The sequence below is a fragment of the Tasmannia lanceolata genome, unplaced genomic scaffold (genome assembly GCF_043159265.1).
Source record: "Tasmannia lanceolata isolate RefF3 unplaced genomic scaffold, GAP_Taslan_0.1 ptg000003l, whole genome shotgun sequence".
Lineage (NCBI taxonomy): Eukaryota > Viridiplantae > Streptophyta > Magnoliopsida > Canellales > Winteraceae > Tasmannia > Tasmannia lanceolata.
In genome coordinates, this window is record NW_027518680.1 from 5,686,528 (window position 1) to 5,711,183 (window position 24,656).

Below are 24,656 nucleotides of genomic sequence, written 5' to 3' on the forward strand. Positions count from 1 at the left end.
CTCAGTAGGAAGGGGGGCTAATAGTAGACAATTCTCAATAGAAATATGAGCAGGTCTAGATTATGGCTTAAACAATGACAGAAACCACCATCAATTAAAAATTTAAAATCCAATGGGCAGTAGACAATAGGAATGTAAATTAAAATATATCAACTATGGGGAAAAACATGGACATGTCTAGATTGAAAAAAATATATATATATACCACAGGAGGGCATTGTGGAGATCCAAACTGAAAGTGCCTCACAACATGTAACTATGGAATTGAAGCTTGAGCAACAAATGCAAAAACTAAAAGCACCTATAAATCCAACATACTGCAGAGTCAATTTAGATTCAAACAAAAATGAAATAGTCAGTTCTTAAGTTCAACCCAGGAAAAACAATAAGATACATAATCAGAAATATAAAATTGATACTAAATAATCTATCAAAGAAAGTCATTCAAAACCCATAATTGCATGAAGAAATCCCTAATTTTGGGGTTTTGTTGAATGGGAAGAAGAGAGAGAGATGAAAAGGGGGCGGTAGTGAGGTGGAAGATTAGACATATGAAAATTTATCTAATAAATAGGAAGTGTATCTATCTGACTATCTCTTTAGAATAAACTAGTTGCACGGGAACAAAATTACTGGTAAAATTTGAGTCCAATAATCAGTTACGGACTCACAATCAGACCAGTAAAAAGAAAATCAAGAAAATTAAAACGCAACAGAGTCTTTATACGCAGGACACTTATCTAATATATAATCTAATACCAAGGAAAAGAAATTTACAGCATAAAGCAATCTCAACTCCACTTGGAACACCAAAAGGCCGAATATGCAAAAGCAGCAAATTACTATTAAAGGAACATCCATGAATAAGTTAAAAAAATACACCTAGGATCGGATTATTGTACTTGAATCATTTACTAATTCGTATATTTTGAGCCGTTAGTGCTTTACACAATGAAATTTGCAATACCAGTCACACATGTTGGTATGCTTGAAATCCAATCAGTAAGGTCACAAAATCAGTAAATGTAGTAACAAAAACAAATCAACGTGAAACCAAAACATCTCAGAACAGACGTAAAAGAGCATAGAAATGCACGAATCCGGAAATTTAAAAACCCAAAAAGCATATTTTGGATGCCAGAATTTTTTTGGTTCTTGGGACTTTTGTGGAATTTCCGCAGGAAACCCACGTTTGGTTGCTAGTTATATAGTGGGCAAAAAAGAATCCCACAAACCAAAATAACCCCGCACGAAACCCAAAGCTGGAAAAAAAATCCCAGGAACCAAAATAATCCCGCACAAAATCCGAGGAACCAAAATAACCAAAAGAAGAATTTTTTCTTCCCAACAGTTCAAGCAACCAAACAAAGCACAGGGATTTTTATTTTACCGGGATACTTCCAGGGAGTTTTTTTTTCCCACCAATCTCCCAGGAAGTTTTTTGTTCCACAAAAGTCCCAAGAACCAAAATAATTTGAGTTTGGAATTCAAACTCAAATAAAAGGGAAACATGTACTACAAACCACACTGTGAGTGAGTTGTAGAATATAATTTGTAGAAAAACATTCACATGATAAATTATGCCCATAAAAGAAAAGAACCATTGGATATGATAATTAATGAACCAATTTGTGATATAAGATAAAGGAAAATGTTTGGCTTGAAGCCTATAGTTCCACATTTCAACAACATTGCCACCACAAATGCAAAATTACCACATAGCGGAAGGACTGAAATTAGAAATTGCTGGAATTGGGGCTTGAACAAACACAGAATTCCAAATAAAAAATCCCAATCAAGAAAAAGAAAAACCCTAATTTCTTTTTCTTTTTTATAAATACCTTCTTTTTTTTTCACTTTTAAAAACGGAATGCCGCGTGGCGCAATGGAATTGCATTCAATATAGCTCATTAATCATTATTACTGCAGAAATGGGTGTTTTTTTTTTTGTGAAGACGTTAGCAAACCATTTTTCTTTCTTTTGAAGTTTCGAGACCTGAGTTGTAAGGCAGGCCCCATCCCATAAAAAACATGATCTGTACAAGGGTGGTTCAACAGAAATCCAAATGGTTCAGCATTCATTATCCTTTATTTAAGATATATTTTCCCAATACCTTTGATGGGAAGTATAGAAACTTCTTACATTCATAGTTGGCACACATGAACTTCAATAACATAAGAAACCTAATCCAAATGGTTCAGCATTCATTATCATTTATTTAAGATATATTTTCCCAACACCATTGATGGGAAGTATAGAAACTTCTTACATTCATCTTTGGCACACATGAACTTCAATAACATAAGAAACATAGACAACCCTAATGAAGGACCACTTGGTTCTATTTTCAAACAGGTACAAAGATTAGTATCCCAGCCATACAACAGAAGGGACACGCCTAAAACCAAAGCACCTTGCTTAGCTGGTTGTAACAGGCCTGTTGCAGGTAATAGGGAGCAACAGCATTTAGGGAGCCTTCAGAGATTTGGAATTAAAACGTGAGTTGAGGGGAAATCTTGCGTGGGCCTATTAATATAGTCATCATTTTACACCCATGATCTGAATTATTAATTTATTTAGTAGGGGGAATTTAAAATTAGTGTTCAGAATGTAAATATTAGCAGAAATATCTAATCAATTGAGCGAGATTATAGGCAAAATCGAATTAGTTGCCAAATTAGGGCAAAACATAATTATTTAGGACGAAACAGGTTTTAGTAGTGGTAACGAAGTTGACAGAGAAAAGTTTAAAACGGCAAGAGATAATTAACGTAATAAAGAGGTATATTACTGCCTATTTAATAGAAACGTGGAGGTGAAACCAATTTAACGAATAAAGTAAACCTTTTTTTTTTTTTTGGGAGGAGAAGGGATATGCGTTTGAGAAGTTGAGAAGAAGAAGTAGCTACAAAGACTTTCCGAATTTCTACTTTTTAAACGTGCTGGGTATGTGAGGGAGATAGAGATATAATATATAGGAGATTTAATAGCTTTTAATTGGAGATTTAATAGCTTTCTTCAATATAATAGAAGATTTGCCAAAATGTAATAAAGAGGGCTTTCTTTTTAAAATTGCGGGATAGAGGAGCGTCTGACACTTGGCAGCACCACGGCTTAGAGGATTCCGCTTTACTTATATATATATATATATATATATATATATATATATATATATATATATATATATATATATATATATATGAGGAAAATGATTGTGAGCTTGAGAGTTGGAACCTTTTGGTGAGCTTGAGCTCTCAAACCAATGAGGCCCACATTGTTAGGATGATCCAAAGCATTCACTAGAAAGGGCCTTACATAGATAGGGTGTGTATAAAAAATCAGCTCCATAGGATCATCCTAACCCATCCATTTGTGGAGGTCAAAATGGACAGACCACAAATCTGCCCATTTTTGCCCTCTACTTTTTGAGGGGTTAGGATGATTCAATGGAGCTGATTTTTGGTACACACCCTATCTATGATAGACCCTTGCAAATGAATGGTTTGGATCCTCACAGAAATTGTGGGACCCATGTGATTGGTGCACTCAAGCGCACCATTCCTTATTAGAGCTTGAGCGCACGAACATATTCCTCTCTCTCTCTCTCTCTCTCTCTCTCTCTCTCTCTATATATATATATATATATATATATATATATAGGATAGGAAGGTGAAAGAGGTTAAGTGTGATAGAGAGAAGAGGAAAGAGAATAACGTCTTTTTTTTGTTATTAAATGCTTTGCTAATAAATGGGATGCAGAGGAGAGAATGTAAAACTACCTTTTTTTCTTATTAAAGGCTTTGCTATCTAATAAATAGGATTTGTATCTATCTCTTTAGAATAAATAGGAAGGTAAAAGAGGTTAGTGTGATAGAGGGAAAAGGAAAGAGAATATAAAACGTCTTTTTTTTTATTAAAGGCTTTGCTAATGAAGGCTTTCCATGCGTTTTGAGAGAGTGAAGAGAGAGTTTTTTTAGAAATGGGTTATTTTTTGGAGAATAGTATTTAATAGAGTTTAATAGAATTAGGGTAATAACGCCCCAATTAATAGTGATAATGGGCAGGTTATTTAGGGGAGAGAGAGTTGCGTGAATGGGGCTTTATCATATATGGGATAGAGGAGGGGCTGCCACGTGGCAGTACCGCAGTTTGTAGGATTCCGCTTTATATATAGCGTATAAGATGGGTGTTTCCAAAGATTGAGTTGGAATATTCTAGGAGCTTTTCATCCATACCATCAAATTGTCTCTCACCTTCAACTTTTAATCTCCACCCTACCTTTCTCTCTCCTCCTAACTTAGTAACCTAGCTCACCCATTCCCCTATAAATACCACTTCATTGCTCCATCCCAAGACACAACTGAGCCGACAACGAAAATCTCATCTCTCTTCTTCTTTAAAAAATTCGTCCACCCTAGAGATCTCTCTCTCTCAATTCGGCCAAGACATCTTGTCGGCCTAATTCGTGCATCAATTAGGAATCATTTTGGGAACCATCGTCAAAAGGAATCATCGTCTCCAAGGTCACTCAACAAAGGAATGATCGTCATCAAAATTTCAAAGAGTTAAGCCTTCATTTAAATTCTAAATCAAGGTAGCCAAGCAAGTAGAATTAATGCATATTTCTTGGTAGGAGGCATGCAGGATTAGCATTCATTTCTCTCTTCTCGCTCAAATCCCTTTTCCATTTGTTTTAACTTTTTATCCCCATCTTCAAAACCAATTGGCCTCACTTTAGGCACCCCACCCATTCGGCCACAAGTTACCCGAACCCTCATTAACCAATATTCACATACTCCCACGCCAAACAACATGCGTCCAGATCCTACTAGCCCATACCCTCATACTTTTACTCCAAACGGCCCTGCAAAGAAACCCATACACAATCAATCTTACAACCGAACCCCCTCCTAGCCTCGCCTGCAACCGAACCCCCTCCTAGCCTCGCCTGCAACCGAACCCATTCCAATAAGCCGAGAGCCGTGAAACATACGTCCAACCACTTTTGTGCTGTTAGGTCCAGAACCCAATGAACTCGAAGTCTAAAGACCTCCTATAAGTTGAACCCAAGGATCCAATCCATGTGTGAAACAACCAAGCATGTGCGTTAAGTACATAACCCAAATCCTTTTTAACATGCACTGTGTATCCCTTATATGTTGTGCATGAATGTACATGACCTAAACCCATTTGAATGTGCATGATGTGCACCTTCCAAACCGACAGGTGTTGTGCATATTAATTCATTATACATACTTCTGTACACATGCAATTCAATTGGATCCAACCTTCCCAAAACCAAGCCATCCCTATGAGACTTCTCCCTCTTAACCAACCGTCCCAACTTACTTAATCGGGTCCCAACCCAACCGGGCCCGCACAACCTAACCGGACCCGTGCAATCTAACCTGATCCACGCTATCACTAACCTGGACCCACCCGGTCCAACTCACCCAACCTGACTCAACCTGAGTTCAGCCCGAGCTAACTTGGAGCTGATCCAAGCTAATCCGAGTCAGCTCGGGTCCAACCCAAGCCAACCCGGGTCCAACCCGAGCCGACCCGAGTTGAACCCGAGCTAACCCAGCCTCACCTACCCAGCCTATGCACCATATGCATTGTTCGGATCTCTTACGTGCCATATATCAATGATCCAAACCCACTTCGGTAAGCATTGTGAGCACATGCTTGTAAAAGCAATTTAATATGCACTGCGTGCATACACCATGTCCAATCATGCGAGCATGTATGTGATCAATTTGACCCATGTACCCGAACATCCTAAACCAATAGCATAACCCATTTGGCCGAACCAAATAATCATCCCCCATTAGCCTCCACACCCCCATCCTATGTATATGTGCTAGACCATAGCCCATCATCCCCATCCATCAAGTGCCCTACAGAACCAAGCCATCTCCATCCCATGCCTCAACACATTAATCACCAGACCATGCCTCCCTCCTGTTGCCATTTTACAACCCATCACATAGCCAAAACATCATTCCATTATCCCCATCCACCCCAACAGCATCCACTACACCACATCTCCTAATTCTATCCATCGATTACCCATATCAATATATTATCCATGACTCAACCCATGGGCAACTTGGCCTTGTCCCAAACCACGGCCCGTCCGGCTTTGACCCAAACCCGATGGCTCCCTTGGCCTTGACCCCAACCCCAAGTCAGCCCATACCCAAACCTGCGGCCACCCTCAATCGGCCTAGTCAGTCTAGCCTAGGACCCCACACTACTTGGCCTAGCCAAGGAACCCACCCTATTCAGCCTAGCCGCGCCCAAGCCCAATCCAAGCCGTGCCCCTAGCTGCACCCCACCCAACCCATGCTAGCAGCACCACATCCTAACCCGCCCAATGCTCCCAATCCCAAGCGTGTGACCCATTGGGCCACAATACCTCTCATCATCCTAATTCATTCATACCCCCATCAGACCCCATAGTTATATCCCCCTTGATGCCCATATCCATACCCCCATATCACATCCCCTATACACATGTCTTATCACAACAGCATACCCGAACCCATATTAGATCTCAACACCCACATATCTACCTAATCACCATCCATCCCATGTTCAGATTACCCATCCATACTCTACTTCCCATTAGAATACATTCCCCACAAACCCATGCCATTAATCTATACCCTATATTCCTTAACACTCGTGCCTATTAGACTATGTCCATATGCATTCATTACATTCCAACAACAACTCATCAGCCATGCACGAGTCCCCATTAGATCAGCGTGCAACCATTATTCTCAGCCCATATTTAACTAATGCACACACCCAACTCTCATACCCTTTAAGCTCATACTAACCCTTCATCCTAATTTTTCGTATGTTGATCAAATTGATTACATCTACCCCCCATAACACCATATAGCATAAAGTTATCTGGTCGTGTCTCCCTCAAAGCCCAATTTTGCCCGTACCCATCTATGCCATAACGTGCCCAACGTCCTGCCATACCATGTCTAACCAACCCACCTAGCCGTATCGTTTAAACACACCCTAGACCTATTCCACCGAGCCGCACCCTACCCTTGGGCCAAACCTAACCTAGCAGACCTCACCCAAAAATGACTCAACCCAAACGGTCCAACTCGGACCTAACCCCAACCCAAACCGAGTTGGTTCAACGTGGCTCGGTTTACTTAAACCGAGCCACTACACCCACCCAATTGGACCAACCCGGTCCAATCCGACGTAATCTGGTCCAACTCGGACCCACCTTATTCAACCCTGTTCAGTCCCCACTCGGTCTAACCCAAGCCGCGCCCAAGCTGAGTCTAACCCGAGCCGCACCCAATCGGAACCAAGTTACACCAAACCCAATCCCTCAACCTTAAACCAGCCGGACCCAACCCGGTCCAACCGGTTCAATCCAACCCAACCCGGTCCAGCCCAAGCCAACTAGAACCAACCCGGTTTAGCCCCAACCCAACCCGATCTCAATCCCAATCGAGCACCCCTTATACTTATTCAATCCGCACCTAATTCATATCCCATCCCATGCTCCATCCGATCAACATGCCTTTCCTATCACCGCACCCCATAGCGTCATCTATCTTACCCAAAGTATCCATGCCCCATGTATCATGCCTACTCTCATTATTCTATCATATCAGCAACTATATCTACTTATTAGACACATCCAACCTCCTTATACCATGAAAATGAATATGCCGATTCCCATTCCAATTCCTCCATACGGACTACTTCTATCATTGATAGCTGAAAACTCATTCTATGGCCAGATTAACTAAGGATAAAGCGCTTTGAAGCCAATGCAAGGGGGGTTGATTCTCTTGCTGATAAGGACTAAAATGGGATGGGTATGGGATCAGGTGGGATTCCGGACTGAATGTAGTAGCTACGAATGCCCAATTATGACCCATTCATGTCACCCATGCCACCTACATCCATTAGTCCGTGCACCTAACCCATGCCCATTAGCCTACTTATCCTATGCCATCCCATGTACCCATAACCCATCTGACCCACGCTCTATGCAATAGACCTCATAAACAATATATTAATAGAACAGTACTTGCACTCAAACATGGCCCACTCGGCCACATTTCCCTTTATAAATTGTAGTTTCGCGACTTTGCTAGAAAACAAATAGCAAGAAATTTGGGGTTGGTTGGCCATGGGATCTTCAACCCTTTCACCTCTACGCCACAACCTCGTCTTCCCGAAATGCCCTTCTCCTTCTAGGAATTCCCGATTCCAGTCCCGTCTCTCCTTCTTCAGAGTCCGTTCGACTTATGCTGTGGGTGAAGAGACGGTATCATTACATTCTCTCTCACTTATTTTGTTTCTTATTGTTGAATTATTCTTCTTGTTCATATTATGTTGGGCAAATGAAAGATGATTAAGGGGTCTTCTCAAGGCTTAGATTAGGTCAGGAACTTAGACGATTAAAGCTATTAAAAGTTAAAGACCGACTTTTGTCGGGCAAGAAGGGTGCATAAGATCTTCCCTTCTAGTAACAGGTAACTTACCCAATTCGAAATCGTAAACCAAATATACAGAGTTAATTATGGGTCATAGATTCATAATCTAGGTGACGACTCTGGTCATGGCTCATCTCGTAAATTAGGATTTTCTTCCCAAATTTAAGAGAAAAGCAATCATATTCAAAATCAATGAGCAAATGGGCTATCACCATAACACACACCCTCGTGGGCCACCCTCTGGGACGGGATCCACAGGTTGACATGTACTGATTATTGTTTGCAAAGAAATTTTCCAAATAATAGCCTTTTGAGTTTCCTATCAAATCAAGAAGGGTATTTAACCCTAGTAAGGAATGCAAAGTGTTACCAATACGTCAAAAGCTCCAGAGCTGATGGAACAAGTTACCAAGTTGGGTCGCACCCATTCCCATACCTAGGCCGGCCCCCACTCAGGACCATAACACAATGGGAGGAGATAACTCATGAAATGAGAGGAAAATGATTACCAAAAGTGAGAAAAACGAAAGGTTGTTTTAACTAGGGTTAATAAATGTTACCCAAATACCTTATGAACATATATAGATGAAAGAAAATATGAATTGGTATTTTCTTCTTAGAAACCCTTCTCAAATAGCTATCAGCCGAATTAGGGAATCTGTGGAATGCCAAAATTAAAAAAATAAAAATAAAAAAATGCTCACATTAGGCATGAATCTTTGACGGGATTTGCTAGGGTCCATCGCAGAAGGCATTTCGCGGCTGATCTGTCGCACGTCAGACCAGCCACCTCGTGACCGGAGACAAAAAGACGCTAGCATTTCTCATCTTTGACTCTTGACTTGGTCTTATAACAACAATAGCAGGAAAATTGTATTATAGTCATCGAATAGAATAAGAATATTCTAGCGGAATGGCATTATCGTAATTGTCAAACCAAAACCGGGTAGATTACTAGATTCCTCCTTATCTTTCTAAAAGTAGCCCTAGCCCTTGGATTTTAAATCGTCTGTAGAGAAAATTCATGCGACAGAGATTTCCAAATCCAGAATTTCTCGCCAAATGTCTGGCACATAACATTGCCCTAAACGACTAAACGAACAGTCAGAATCCAACGATCTTAGCACTGACCGAGTTCGATCGGGTGAAATCTCTAGATTTACACCCTCCGATCTGGTAAAACCCTAAATTTCGACCGATTGCGTTTCTCCAAAATCGATTCTGGCAGAAAGCAAATCAATTTTATTACGCTCTTTTTTTTCTGCAGCGTAAATCATGGATTAACGAATTTCTGCAAATCTCAATAACCTGAGAATCGGTTATGGAAACATGAGTTCTTAGTTTTCTGTCGCTATTTGCTTTTTCAAAGGAGAAAGAGACCGGCAATTACAATTTAGAGGGATTCGCTCAATCGAAAGGTACGTGAAACCTATTTTTGTACCCCTTATTTTTATATGCACAGCCCCTGTAACTTTATAAATTTATTTAGAGAGATGATATTTTCACCCCTCTGCCGTTCGCATTCGCCCCCTTATTACGTGAACGGTAGGCAACTTTAACGCTTTTTGACGTCAAAATCACGTTACAATGGGGCGAATGCGTACGGTAGAGGGGTGAAAATATCATCTCCCTTTATTTACAACCGTTCAGAATCTCAGTTCCAAATTTCCAATGGTTGTAGTTGATTTTAGTTGTTTGTGGGCCCCACCAATAAGTATTCTCCCTTTTGTTTAAAACGAATGGCGTTCTACCTGGCCAGATACATTTTAAGCCTCTTCTTTACCGCGTTTAGGCTAAGCTACAAATAGGAATATTTTGTTTCTCTTTGAATTCTCACTTGTTTTTTTTCTCTGTCAGTCGGAGATTGGGTTCTTTGTTTTCTCCGTTTTGCCACAAGTAAATTTACTGAAAGGAATTGAGTTGGGTTTGTTGAGTTTGTTGTACTGCTCTCCATACACTTGTAAAGCCAACTTTAAGCCAACTTTCTACTGGTTGGGTTTGTAATTTCATCATTTTCAGACTTTTGAGGCTTTTTTTCTTGGAAACTACATCGTGGGCTTTCTGTTTCCTCTGTTTTTGGGTCCCACTACCAGAGTTCTCTTACAATTTCCGAGGACTTCTGAGATAGCAAGTAGGCCATTATTCAAAGGAACCTTCTCATGGTTTCTTAATTACCTCATTTTGTGTTTAGGTTGTTCTTGAAAAGTGGAGATTTTGGGCTTTGTTTAGACTTTTAGAGCATGGATTGGAAGCATTGACTTGTGGGTTCTCGAGTTTCCTTTCCACAATCCAATCTTACCTCTCTTAATTACAATTGGATATTTGTTTCTGAATTTTTAGTTTTGTTTGATCCCTCTACATGCTATTTTCAGTTTTATAAGCCTTTTGGTTTCTGATTTTCATTTTTATTCTGCTCAATTTTTGCTGGTGATTTTGTTCTTCAGGGAATTGAATTTATTTGTTGGATGTTAAGGTTGAACATGCTGGTTTTGGAATCCTTGCAACTCGGGTTCGTTGTTTATGCGTAGAGGTAGTTTTATGGACATTCCAATGTTGTCTAGGGATGATAATCTCTATCCCCCTTCAAGGAGAAGGAAGACACCTCTTCATGTTTTTTTCAAGGATTTGAGGTACTGTTCTGCTCTGTTTCTCATGATAGAATTTATTGTCCAAGAATATGCAATGGTTTTTTTCTTGTGTGAACCTTGATTTTTGAAGCATCAAAGGGTATAGATAGACGTCTAGGTAGCATAGATGCTGGTTAGAAACCTTTGTTGAGAAATCAAATTTGCAAAAGCTGATATGATCGCGTGCGAAGTAATGGAAAGATAATATAAATATGCAAAGCCAAGTACCCAAAACACGAGATATGCATGTTTTGGCAATGATGCCTACATGTATGGGTGAGAATACGATCTTCTACTCTGAGAAAAAAGATAAACAAATATTACAACAGGATTAATCTGAAACCCACAAAACGTAACTCTTTTTCGCTCTTCTCAACCAAGGCGGTACACAAAATCAAAGACAAAAATCCCTTTCAATTTCTCGGCACATGAGAAATTCCCAAGAATCTCTCTCTCTCTCTCTCTCTCTCTCTCTCTCTCTCTCTCTCTCTCATACTAGGTGTCACCTAGGACACCTACCCCATACCCAGCCATAGACTAACTTGGAAACCTAACTCTCCCTCTCTCTACCCTAGTCATACTAGGAAGGAGAAACAAAAGGGACAGTTTCACTTCCTACTTACATAGGAAACAAGACACCTAAACCAACAACCTTCAAGTTAAAAATGATTTAGATCTGATGCTTCTATAACTTGAGCTTTACTCTATTGAATTGCAGCAAGATACATGAGGCTGGTAACTGCTTCTTGTTTTTTGCCTCAAAATGGTCTATTTTTACTTTTGTGACTTATTCAGTCTCTATGGTTATGCCTTTAGGGCTAGTTATGTAAGCTAATGCTTAATTCTTTAATTATATAATCAGGCTTGTTTTCAAGTTGGATGAGCTAGGCTCGGAGATAGCATCGATTGCATTGCCTGCAGCACTGGCTTTAACAGCTGACCCTATTGCTTCACTAGTTGACACAGCATTCATTGGCCAAATAGGTTTGTCCTTCTCACTTTCTATGTTTGTCTGAGTGAGCTTCTTTTTATATCCATTTCATAACTTCCTAATTTCTATGCTTTTCTCTGATGTCATTCATATCCATTGTAGTAATTCTTCTATACTTGTATCGTTATTTGCTCCCTTTCGTGTAATACTTGCAGTGTATTTGGTATAGCATTATTTTGTTGACTTTTATGTCCATATTGTTAGACATGCATAACCGATGCCGGTTTACTTCTCTAGTCCATGGTTTTAAATATCAGCCAAAATCCGAAATTCAGTTGCGACAGAAATCTGTGAATTTCGGATTTCGGAATTGATTCGGCTGAAATTTTAAAAATTCGGCCGAAATGACCAAAAAAAAAAAAAAATCGGTTTCGACCGAAACCAAAATTTAAAACCTTGCTCTAGTCCATGCTTTTGTTGCAACAGAGGATACAACTTGAGGCTACCCTTCTTAGTATCTCTGCTATTGATTTGAAACAAGGTTGCCAGAGCGGGAATCGAAGGCTCCCAGGGAAGAATCCTGCTCAAGGTTGCCAGAGCGGGAATCGAAGGCTCCCAGGGAAGAATCCTGCTTCCTTGATTTGAAATTCCATTTTCATGTTAATATATGATTTGGCAAGAAAGGTAGGAGAGTCAAGTACTCAAACAAATTTAAAAGGGAACCAAGGATTATACCCTATTAAAAGAGAAGAAAAGCCGTATGAAATCCTAAATCCTTGACGTAAAACCAGAAAAACAATGATTAGCAAGGTAAGTAGCAGTATTGTTCTCTTTCCTTTGAAAGTGAGTCACGCAGAAAGATCCAAATTGCTGAGAGTATCTGTGAGCCTATGGAAAGAGTCTTTTGCTTTCCTCGATGAAAATATTGCTGAGCAAGGACGCAGGATTCTACCCTGGGAGTGGGGAACCGCGATTCCCCGGTTTGCAAATCCGAAACAGGAATCTTCTCGAATCCCAAAAAACTGGGAATCTTGGTTCGGATTTGCCGGAAACCCAATTCTCACTTTTGGGAACCGCGGTTTATGACTCCCGGAAAACACGATTCCCACTTTTGGGAACCGCGGTTTAATGTTATGTGAAACACGATTTTCCGGCGATTCCCCGGCGATTCCCTGGCGATTCCTAACTCCCCAACGGTTGCCGGCAACTCTCCGGCGAATCTCCTGTGGCTCTCTGGTGACTCCCCGACAACTTCACGATTCCCGCTTCCGATTGTTCAGGGAGCTTTCGATTCCCTCTCTGGCAACCTTATTGCTAAGAGTATCTGCAAGCCTGTGGGTAGGGTCTTTGGCTTTCCTCGATGAAAGTACTCAACTCAACTAAGCCTTTGCCCCAAACTAGTTGGGGTCGGCTAATGAATCCTTTAGAAAATTTTCATGCAGAAAGTGAAAGGATCTACCCGGCTCAAATTGAATAAGTCTAATCTTGACATTAGTCGGGTTCGTCTACATGGATCATTTTCTTCCATTCTCTCCTATCTAAGGTCATGTTATTTGTTATGTTCCTAGCCCTCAAGTCTTTCCTCACTGTTTCTACCCAAGTTGTTTTCAGTTTGCCCCTACCTCTTTTTACTCCATCAACTTAGCAAGAGTCACCTCTTCTCACTGGAGCATCCAAAGTCCTATGTTGGATATGCCCAAACCATCGTAAGCGGTGCTCTCTCATCTTTTCCTCAATTGGTGCCACGCCCACCTTTTTTTACGGATGTCTTCATTTTTATTTCGGTCTAACCTTGTGTGGCCGCACTTCCATTTAAGCATTCGAATCTCCGCTACACTCATCTTATGCACGTGCTGCTTCTTGGTGGCCTAACATTCTGAGCCGTACAGCATGGCCGGCCTCACGGTTGTCTTATAAAACTTTCCCTTCAACTTGGCAGGTATTTTACGGTCGCAAAGAACTCCTAAAGCATGCTTCCACTTCAACCAACTTGCTCTTATTCTGTGGTTAATATCCTCTTCAATCTCTTCTTCCTTATGTGGGATTGAACTAAGATAGCGCAAGATATCCCTCTTAGGTACCTCCTGTCCAGTCATATTTACTACATCGCCCCGCCTCCTTACATTACTATAGTTCCACTCCATATACTCTGTCTTAGTCCTGTTCAGTCTAAAACCTTTGGATTCCAAAATAGTTCTCCATAACTCTAACTTAGCATTAACTCCTGCTTTGGTTTCGTCAATTAATACCATCCGCAAATAACATACACCACGGCACCTCGTCTTGGATACCCTCCGTAAGTTCATCCATAACTAGTGTAAAAAGATAAGGGCGTAGACCCTATCCTTGGGGCAGTCCTATTGTAATCGGAAACTCACTAGACGCGCCATCCGTAGTTTTGACACTAGTTACTGCTCCATCGTACATATCCTTAATCATATCAACTTTCCTCGATGAAAGTATGAGGCATAAATATATAGTACTGACTAGATCTCTGATTTCTTCATCTTTTACCAATGTTACTTTTATTGCTATCAGCTGCAGCCTCTATTACTAAAAAATTAACTGCTAGGAGATATGTCTCCAACAACTTCTGTAACGCCCCGGACCCACACCGTGCAGATATTGTCTAGTTCTGGGTCGCAACCCGCCCCAGTTTTGTTTTCCCGCAGCACTACTATGCTTGACCCACTCCGCAGGGCCCCTTTGAGATGTGGAAAATGCGTCTGCACATGGAGAGAGGAAACCACATTTATAGCCCAGTCACTTTCCCTCCCTTTCCGATGTGGGATTCTTCAACTTCACTCCATAAATTGATCCATGTTGTAGTAGGTATATATTGTCTGGTTGAATGATCTAAAATTTGGACTCAATTTAGATCTCATCAAGAGGCCTGGGTGAGATGACTCTGAGTTCCCTATTGCTTTTTAGTTTCTCAACTCAACCAAGACAATGAAAAATTCACTGGTTACTTATAGATGCAGACCAATGAATGCGCGGTTAGGGCCAAAACTTAGTTGGCTTGACCAAGTTACTGATTCGAACAGGCAGGATTCTGAACATTGGTTTGATCACTGTCTTTTGACTCTTTTCCACTAGAGTTCCTTACTCTCTAGAGATCATTGGGAAATTTGCAAGATATTTGCAGTGATCAAGTTACAGCCCCTCTCTATCTACAGATGAACCTTGTTTAGAAAATTCCATGTTTTATGTCATCTTTTGCACCAAACATAAAGTTTCCTTTATTCTTGGCTGTTGTTATTCATAAGTCTATAAAAATAAATAAACCAAACATTTTATTTTCTTGGGTTTTCCCAGAATTAAAAAACCAATGTACAAATTAATTTCTTTTATTTCTTAATTCTTTTGTCTATATAAATAAAAACAAACACAAAAAGACAAAGATACACAAGGGCATTCAAAGGGTAAGGAGTCCCCAATACATACCAACAAGGTATTGGAAGGGTATGGAATCCCCAATACATAACAACAGCCTCAAAACACCATAATATGAGGCTTGTGGGCTATTTTAGTGAGAAATTAAGTGATGCTACACTTAATTATTCCAGTTATGATTTGAAGCTATCTGACATAGTTAGAGCCTTACATTTTTGAGGCACTACCTGATACATGGGGGGAGTCCTCTTTCTATTCAGATCATGATGGTTTAAAGTATTTGAAAGGACAACAAAATTAAATCTGAGCCATGCTAAATGGGTAAATTAATTGCAAGAAACTACCTTGTTCTCTTAAGCACAAACAAGTACTTAAAACATTGTAGCTGATGCATTAAGTAGGAGACTCAAAACACCATAATATGAGGCTTATGGGATATTTTAGTGAGAAATTAAGTGATGCTACACGTAATTTTTTCAGTTATGATTTGAAGCTATCTGACATAGTTAGAGCCTTACATTTTTTAGGCACTACTTGATACATGGGGAGTCAGCTTTCTATTCAGATCATGATGGTTTAAAGTATTTGAAAGGACAACAAAAATTAAATCTCAGCCATGCTAAATGGGTAAATTAATTGCAAGAAACTACCTTTTTCTCTTAAGCACAAATCATGTACTTAAAACATGGTAGCTGATGCATTAAGTAGGAGACAATTTCTCATGAACTCCATAGATGTTGATGCCTTTAAGTTCGAGTATTTATAAATTAGACTGTGGAAGATGGATTTTTTTTTTTTTTTTTAAATAGGTTGAAGATGGATATTTTGGTAGGTTGATGGCAGATGTTGAACTTGGAGATGACCCAAATTACATAATGATGGATGGATATTTATTCAAAGGGAATACTTATGTTTTTCTATTACATCACTCCGTCAACTCATCATCAAAGAAGCACGTAATGTTGGGCACTTTGTAAAAAACAAGGATTGCACTAGAGCTAGAAATGATCATCCATGCATTTTATAATAAATTCATATGATAGATCGTGTGTGTCCATGTGTCTTTAATCACAGTTTTCTGATTATTTGATCCATGGATTACAGGTCCAGTGGAGCTTGCTGCTGTCGGAATTTCTATTGCTGTTTTTAATCAGGTATCAAGGATTGCTATCTTCCCACTTGTCAGTGTTACGACATCCTTTGTTGCGGAGGAAGATGCTGCCTGTAGGTCGAGCACTGAGGAAGAAAGTGAAAGCTTGGAAGAGGCTTTTCCTATGAACAATGAAATGGAAGAGTTAATTCCACGCATTGGTATGCCAATGATTGCCTTTTAAAAAAAAAAAGAATGATTCAAATGGCTACAGAGATCAGATCAAGAGCAGTCTGGAATTTGCTTTTCATTTATTTTTACTTTTCTTATATATCATTTTGTTGATATCTGTTTGTATGCTGCGTAGTTCAACAACTTCTTAGCTGACATGGTTTTATTGTTCATTTGTCTATTACATTCAGAAAAGACCAATTCCTCATTCTCTGCTGAGAAAAATCCAAATATGGCCAGTTTTGAGTTTGAGAAAAAATGTATTCCGTCGGCATCATCAGCAATGGTTATTGGTGGAGTGCTTGGCCTTCTCCAAACTATTTTCCTTACTTGTGCTGCAAATCCACTCTTGAATTTCATGGGCATAAATCCTGTAAGTGTATTCATTTAGAATTTTAGGGGGGGCTTGAATTTATCGTGGTCTCCTTTTCTCCACTGCTTGTGCTTGCTTCTTGACTCTGGTATCATATTGCTTTAGTATTTATTAGGTTTTGGAAAGTAACCATTCCAAAGAAAAAAAGGTTTTTGGAAAGTAAAATATGCATGATTTAACCAATAATTTACCATTTTAATTTAGAGATTACTTGATTTACTAGATTTTTTTTTAAATGTTGATTTACTGGATTTTCTTGGTCAATGCCTTACAAATAATGACTGGAAAAGGGTTAGTTATCACTTCCGTAATGATCCATGATAATTGAATTTCCACTCAATGCTAGCCAAGAAAAAGCTTTGTCCCGAGTAAGGTGTCAGTAGGGGATCCTATACATTGGATGGCTGTCTTGATCCTCCTAGGTGACCTGATAGTAGAAATATTTAACAAAAGAAAGTAGCATTTTGTTTTCTTATCTGAACCTCTTAAGTAGCCATTTAATACCTCCCAGGCATATAGGTTATCCCAAGAAATGTCCTAGGTGTCATATCTAGGTGACCTGATAGTAGAAAGATTTAACAATAGAAAGTAGCATGTTGTTCTCTTATCTGACCTCTAAAGTAGCCATTTAATACCTCCCAGGCATATAGGTTTTGTTTTCCCAAAAAATGTCCTTAGGTGTCATTATAAAATTAGCAAGCATTTATTATCAAATCAGTTCAATGCATATTAATGTCCAGCTATTCCTGTCATCATTTCACAGCAATTATAGATTTCTTGTATAGAATCAGATGATAAGATGATATAGATAATGTGTTCTAGCTTCAACATTCAAATTGCAATGCTAATTGTCAAAGGAAAATAAGACATTTTCTCCATTAGTATCTCATATCCAAAATTATATATGAGCATAGGAGAAGCATGCTTTTCCACCCATTTGACGAAATAGGACCAATCACTTTCCTCTCCCTTTAGATGAAAAAAAGCTCTCCTTCCTTTGTTGGCCTATGGAAGCAAATTCCCATTCAATCTTCTCAGGCAAATATTGGCTCCTTAATATTAACAATGCCTGAAATTCTCTAGCAGGGAGTTGTTGACTTGTTTTTTTCGTTGTCTATTGGATATTGGTTCCTTGACTTCTCATTTATTTGCTTATTTTCGTATACCTAAGACAAGATTCATGATTATATTAGCACCTTTTATGCTACTGATATCCCATATATATAAGCTACATATATGATATCCGCATGACCATGTTTTGGTAATGGGGCAAACTCACCTTGTTTTACACTTTTAAATTGGCTGTTGGAGAGCTTTTTGGGAATTGTGATAGCCATGGACAGCTGGTTAAACAATGTAAAACAAGGATGAGTTCGCTCCATTATCAAAACATAGTCATGCAGATACCAGTAGTAGACACACACATATACATATGAGTGTGTTTGCGCACGCGCACACACACACACACAAAAAAACCTTTGCAAATTTTTTAGGAATATTGACATTGCCTAGAAAATTAAGTGCATAATGGATATTAACAGTTTTGCTCTCTCCCTCTCTCTCTCTCTCTCTCTCTCTATATATATATATATATATATATATATATAAAATATTGTATATATATATATATATAAATATCTATATATTCATATATTACACATACATATGCATATATTTGAAAGTCTCTCTCTCTCTCCCTCCCTCCCTCTCTCTCTCTCTCTCTCTCTCTCTATATATATATATATATATATATATATATATATATATATATATATATATATATATATATATATATATATATATATATATATATATATATATATACAGGAAAAGGATTGTACACTCGAGCGTACCAAGCTTATGGTACGCTCGAGTGCCCAATCACATGGGTCCCACATTTTTTGTGGTGATCCAAAGCATTCATTTGCAAGGCCCTATCATAGATAGGGTGTGTACCAAAAATCAGCCCCATTGAATCATCCTAACCCCTCCAAAAGTAGAGGGCAAAAATGGGCAGATTTGTAGACAAACAGTGTCTGTCCATTTTGACCTCCACAAATGGATGGGTTAGGATGATCCTATGGAGCTGATTTTTGGTACACATCCCATCTATGTAAGGGCCTTTCAAATGAATGCTTTGGATCATCCTAACAAAGTGGGCCCACATGTGATTGGGCACTCGAGCGTACCATAGCTTGGTACACTCGAGCGTACAATCCTTTTCCTCATATATATATATATATATATATAAATATATATATATATATAAATATATATATATATATATATATATATATATATATATATATATATATATATGATACGTATATATGATACGTAAAATTTGTTTTTGAAAACTGTAACATGGTCATAAATAATAACAGAAACTCTCTGTCCAAATAGGATTCACCTATGCTAACCCCAGCACGACAATACTTGATGTTGAGGTCGCTCGGTGCACCTGCTGTTCTCTTATCATTGGCCATGCAAGGTGTTTTTCGAGGGCTTAAGGATACAAAAACTCCTTTATATGCAACTGGTAATATTAATTATTTAACCTTTACATTTCTATTACCTTGTTATTTGATTTCATCAACTGTGTAAGAGAAGAATGTCTTGTACAGGAAACATAAATACCCTTTCATTGGCATACATCTACAGCGTAATACTTTTGTTTGGACCTTGAATTCATATTTCCAACTTGTCACCTGGAAACTGAAATTGTTTATAATGGGTCATGGTTTATACATTGCATTACATAATGTCCAAGAGAGGAAGTTTCATGATTTGAGTTTCAGCCCCTGCTTACATGTCTAAAATAAAAAGAAAGTCAGTTTCATGGACATCTATCTAGTTTTGGATTTTGAATCCTTGTCTTGCTATAATTTATGGGCCATTTGGATACGTGGATTTTAGAATCTTGGATTTCTTCAAAATCCTGGACGGGAGACGACAGAGGGAGACCATATGTCATTTTCTGATTTATTTGCCCTTCTTTCCTTCATCAAGAGAGTAGGAGATCATCCCATGTTTCCAGGTTTTAGAAATCTCAGGATGGGGGAGAGATTTCTAAAACCTGGATTTCTTACTTAAAATCCAGGATTCTAGAGAGAAGCGAAACGGACGGTCTCCTTCTTCTCTTGTCCCCATCCTGGATTTTGAGGAAATCCAAGATTCTAAAGTCAGCATATCCAAACGGCCCCTTAGTGTTTCATGTTGGAGCGATAGTGATGCATGCAACAATGATACATGAACTAGCTCTGTGATCTGTTTTTCATTAACTGGGTTGAGTCAAAGTAGTTATTGATTGAATCTGTAGGGTCAAAACCAAGTCAACTTGGTTGAGTTGATAGTTGATCTGAGAGGATTTTGATTAGTGGGAAGAACCACCAATCAAATATTTCAAGCTGAACTTTGCTAGGAGCTCAGTTGGAAATCATGCATTTATGAGTGTTTCTGAACCATAATGAGGAGCTTCGGTTGGATTAATCAAGCCTCTTTGCAGGTCAGAATTTCTAATGAGGCAGAGGCTCAAGGATGGAGGGTTTAAGATTTTCTAGAAGGACCTAGGTGGAAGATTAGTCAAAACTCAGAAGGACTCAAGTAGCATAATTACTTCGGCATCAAGAGCACTTTGTTACTTAGTAGTTTTGCAGCAGTTATTGATTAAAATTTTGCACTTTTTTGGAAGAATAGATAAGCTTCATTCAAATTGTGCTTTTGGAAATATAGTGGATACATTAGCTACAGGTGTGTTTAAAAATACATGCTTGATCAAGAACTTGCCAATGCAAGATTGGATCGACTTGGGCGAAACAATGATTAACCCCATTGGTTTTGATTCAGTTGAATAAAAAAAGATATTTAATTCTGGTTGACTCTGGTGAGTCAATGTTGAGCCAACTGAATTTTGAAACATTTGCTTCCACAAGCAGTGTATAGGGAATCTGTCCCCTCTTATAATTAGCATATTTGACATTAGTTAGTAAAATTGTTTTTTTCATCAGAAATTTATCATGCATTTTCTTCTAGTGTTATTTCTTCAGGTTAAAGGTTGACTGTCATGTCCCGTTTGGGGCTTTCTGAAATTTTGTCCTAGTAGGCCTGAATAAGTGACCTGTGTTCTTACTTCTTTTACCTTTCATATTTGGATTTTATATACAGTCCATCTAACTCCAATTCATTTTGTCTTTTGACTTAATAAAGTGGCAGGGGATGTAACAAATATCATCTTGGATCCAATTTTTATGTACATTTTCCGTTTAGGTGTCAGTGGTGCAGCCATTGCCCATGTTATTTCTCAGTAAGTACAACCTGATGCATCCAAATATTTGTATTGTAACTATTTTTCTGATTTTCTGATTCCGGACAGACATACCTTTGTTTTCACATCCTTTGGTCCTTGTCATTCACATCTCCCAGAACTTTGCCATTGCAGGTACTTGATTTCACTGATACTATTATGGAGATTAATGAAACACGTTGATGTCTTGCCTCCAAGTATAAAAGATCTACCATTTAATCGGTTTCTTAAAAATGGTAAGAGGTTCCATTTATGCATAAATAAATTTTTACGAGTAACTCCATCCCTTTGGGGGTTTAGATCATACTCTGTCTTGTTGTGGAAATAGTAGCACATAGAACATTCTGGCGCTTAGCCCTTCGGTTGTTGGGCCATGAGATGACACACACACACTCACTCAACAAATGGTTACCATTTTTCAAACACAAACACACACACACACACACACACACACACACACACACACAAACACACACACACACACACACACACACACACACACACACATCTCTCTCTCATGATTCGGGTTGAAACGTTTTAGTTTAGTAAATTCTCTATGAATTTGTTTTTTTTTCCTTTTTCATATGCCTCAGCATCTTTCGTCTCTGTGTACGTGACTCAGGGTTTCTACTGCTAGCAAGGGTAATAGCTGCAACATTCTGTGTGACCCTGGCAGCATCCATGGCTGCACACCGTGGACCAATTCCTATGGCTGCCTTTCAGATCTGCTTGCAGATTTGGTTGGCAACATCTCTTCTTGCAGATGGATTGGCTGTTGCTGGACAGGTCAGAAATGCATTCTTTTTACTTGAACATCTTTGTTGGGTTGGACTTAAACCACAATGACTCATTTTCTAGTTTTTCCAATTTCTTCTTCAAAAAGTTCAACAAGTTACGCACTTGAGGTTCTTTTCAAAAGATTGATTCAATTGTTTTTTGAGAAGATTCCATGCATATCCTAATTTAACGTTGGTCTTTCAGTCTCATTTTGATGTTCCTAAATTCTCTGAAGTTATTAAAAGACACCTGTTTTACTTTCATGTCTCCACATCAGTCATTTTAGGCAAAGTCAAACTTGTTATGAAGTAGCCAATTTTAACTGGCATAAATTTGAAACATTTCTATCCAAGTTTAACATATTTAGCTTTTTTCAGGCAATACTTGCTAGTGCTTTTGCCAGAAGAGATCATGAAAAGGCAATGGCCACCTTATCTCGAGTACTGCAGGTACCTTGCTTTTCAAACAGATATAGCTCTATGTTCTTTCTCACATTTTCTGACTTTCTGTTTTATTTTTTAGGTAATTATTTTGTGCTTATTATTCTCAATTTATCAGCCGGTTCTTGTCTTTAAACTTCCTCAAAATACTCAGTATGTTCTATTCTCCAGTTGGGTGTGGTTCTGGGACTCTTCCTCGCTGCCGTGCTTGGGATTGGGTTGCAGTTTGCATCAAGACTATTTACAAACGATGTCCACGTGGTGCAACTTATGCGTATAGGAATCCCGGTATCTATTTGCTCTCTTTTCAGAAAATAAAAATAATAATACTTCCCATTAAATCTAAATGTTCATAACTAAAATTTCTCTTCATTTGCTCAGTTTGTAGCCATTACTCAACCGATTAATGCCTTGGCATTTGTTTTCGATGGGATCAACTTTGGGGCATCGGATTTCGCATATTCTGCTTACTCCATGGCAAGTCTAGTAGCCCATATCCGTCCTCTACGTATATATTATAAAAGAAAACCAAAAATCCATCTCCTTTCTCTGATGATATTTTAAAATGGAAAATCTCTTTTCAGGTCCTTGTAGCCATTGTAAGCATACCATGCTTGTTTCTTCTCTCCTCAAGTCATGGTTTTGTCGGAATCTGGATTGCTCTGACCATTTATATGAGTCTCCGTGCTCTTGCTGGTTTTGGGAGGTAACAAGCCATCTGTATTTTTATTTATTTACTAGTGTTTTTTTTTGCCAACTTTCGGTCCTATGCAGAAACTGAAGCTTAATGTTACACTCTGGAAGAAAATGCCTGATCGACCCAAAATTTTCTTGAAGGACTTAATTCAAGGGCTGTTTGAATATAGGGAAAAGAAAAATATGGGAACAAAATTCCTTAAAAAACTATTCTCAGGGTCTAGTAGGTTCGAAATTTTCCTTGAAAATAGGGAATATTTTAATTTTGGAAAAAACAAATCATGCCAAGTTAACCAAACACTGGAAAATTCATTTTCCATGCATCCAAACATGCTCTTAGTATTTCAGAGAACCATATTAACAAAATGATCAGCTTCCACATGGCTCCTCTAATAGGCCCACTTTCTGGGGTTAGGGGCTGTGATTTTTGAAGCCATATGCATGGCCTATGAAAATAGTTTCACTGTCGTAACCTAACTTTAAACTAGTCTGGGCAAAAAATTTCATTTTCCAGGATGTGGAGGTTTAAGTCCCTATCAACATTCATGATGAAAGCTAGGAAAAAAAAATCAATTCTAAGATTGCAATTTCTTTCATTGATTGCAGGGTAGGAGCTGCAAAGGGACCTTGGCTCTTCCTCCGGACATGATTGTTGTCTTATTTTCCATGAAACCTCTCTAATAAACATATTCAAGTTATTAAAAAGAAATCATTTATATGGCTGTTGATGCATTTAGTGTCGCTTGATCGAAGCTTTGTATATAAAAATTTCTTTTTTAAGTAGACAATGAAACCCAAAATTGCATATTGCCAGTCTCCAGTCTACACAAATATTTTGGTCAGTGATCCAAAGTGAGATCCCGTTGTGAATTCGTATTGATCAAAGTATCAAACTAGTTAAGTATCAAATGTAATATCAACAAGTAAACTGAATTTTAAAATTCAACTCCCCTAAGTAATGATATAAATTATAATATCAGCAAGTCAGCAAAAGTTTAAAATTCTGTTGGTAACTATGTTATGTTATCAAGGGCTCACTAAGACTTGGTTCTCTTGGAAAAGTTGCATGTCTTCTGATGATATTGAGCCTACATGCTTTTTCATTGATAGTTTGAATCCCAAATGCTAACATGCTATGGTAGAAAAGTTTGATTCTATCATCTACAGTAAGGGTATATGGATTTTAACTTTCCTTTCAACCCAACATGAACATTGTAAGGTCCATTGATCATTACACAGCCTGCCTGGTTGAAAAAAGATTTAATCAACAAGAAGGGTTGGATTATGATGTAACTTTTAATT

General features: G+C 38.5%; 1 protein-coding gene across 7 annotated transcripts; it reads left to right on the plus strand.

Annotated features, from left to right (window-relative positions):
- Window positions 1–9,538: 9,538 nt before the first annotated feature.
- On the plus strand, window positions 9,539–24,167 carry LOC143849120 (protein DETOXIFICATION 42-like). 7 transcript variants are annotated; one of them, XM_077358201.1, is made up of 15 exons: window positions 9,539–9,666; window positions 9,758–9,908; window positions 10,935–11,120; window positions 11,980–12,101; window positions 16,549–16,755; window positions 16,957–17,138; window positions 19,542–19,677; window positions 21,345–21,441; window positions 21,577–21,677; window positions 22,064–22,227; window positions 22,596–22,667; window positions 22,830–22,946; window positions 23,040–23,135; window positions 23,243–23,364; window positions 23,961–24,167. In XM_077358201.1, exons 3-15 carry the CDS (start codon window positions 11,011–11,013, stop codon window positions 24,001–24,003), a joined length of 1,569 nt encoding a protein of 522 aa, XP_077214316.1. In that variant the 5' UTR covers window positions 9,539–9,666; window positions 9,758–9,908; window positions 10,935–11,010; the 3' UTR covers window positions 24,004–24,167. The 7 variants fall into 7 exon arrangements, with proteins under 7 accessions (XP_077214316.1, XP_077214291.1, XP_077214313.1 ...); XM_077358185.1 differs by lacking the exons at window positions 9,539–9,666; window positions 9,758–9,908 and adding exons at window positions 10,280–10,481; window positions 10,682–10,751; XM_077358176.1 differs by lacking the exons at window positions 9,539–9,666; window positions 9,758–9,908 and adding an exon at window positions 10,279–10,751 and having other exon boundaries at window positions 10,964–11,120.
- The last annotated feature ends 489 nt before the right edge of the window (window positions 24,168–24,656 follow it).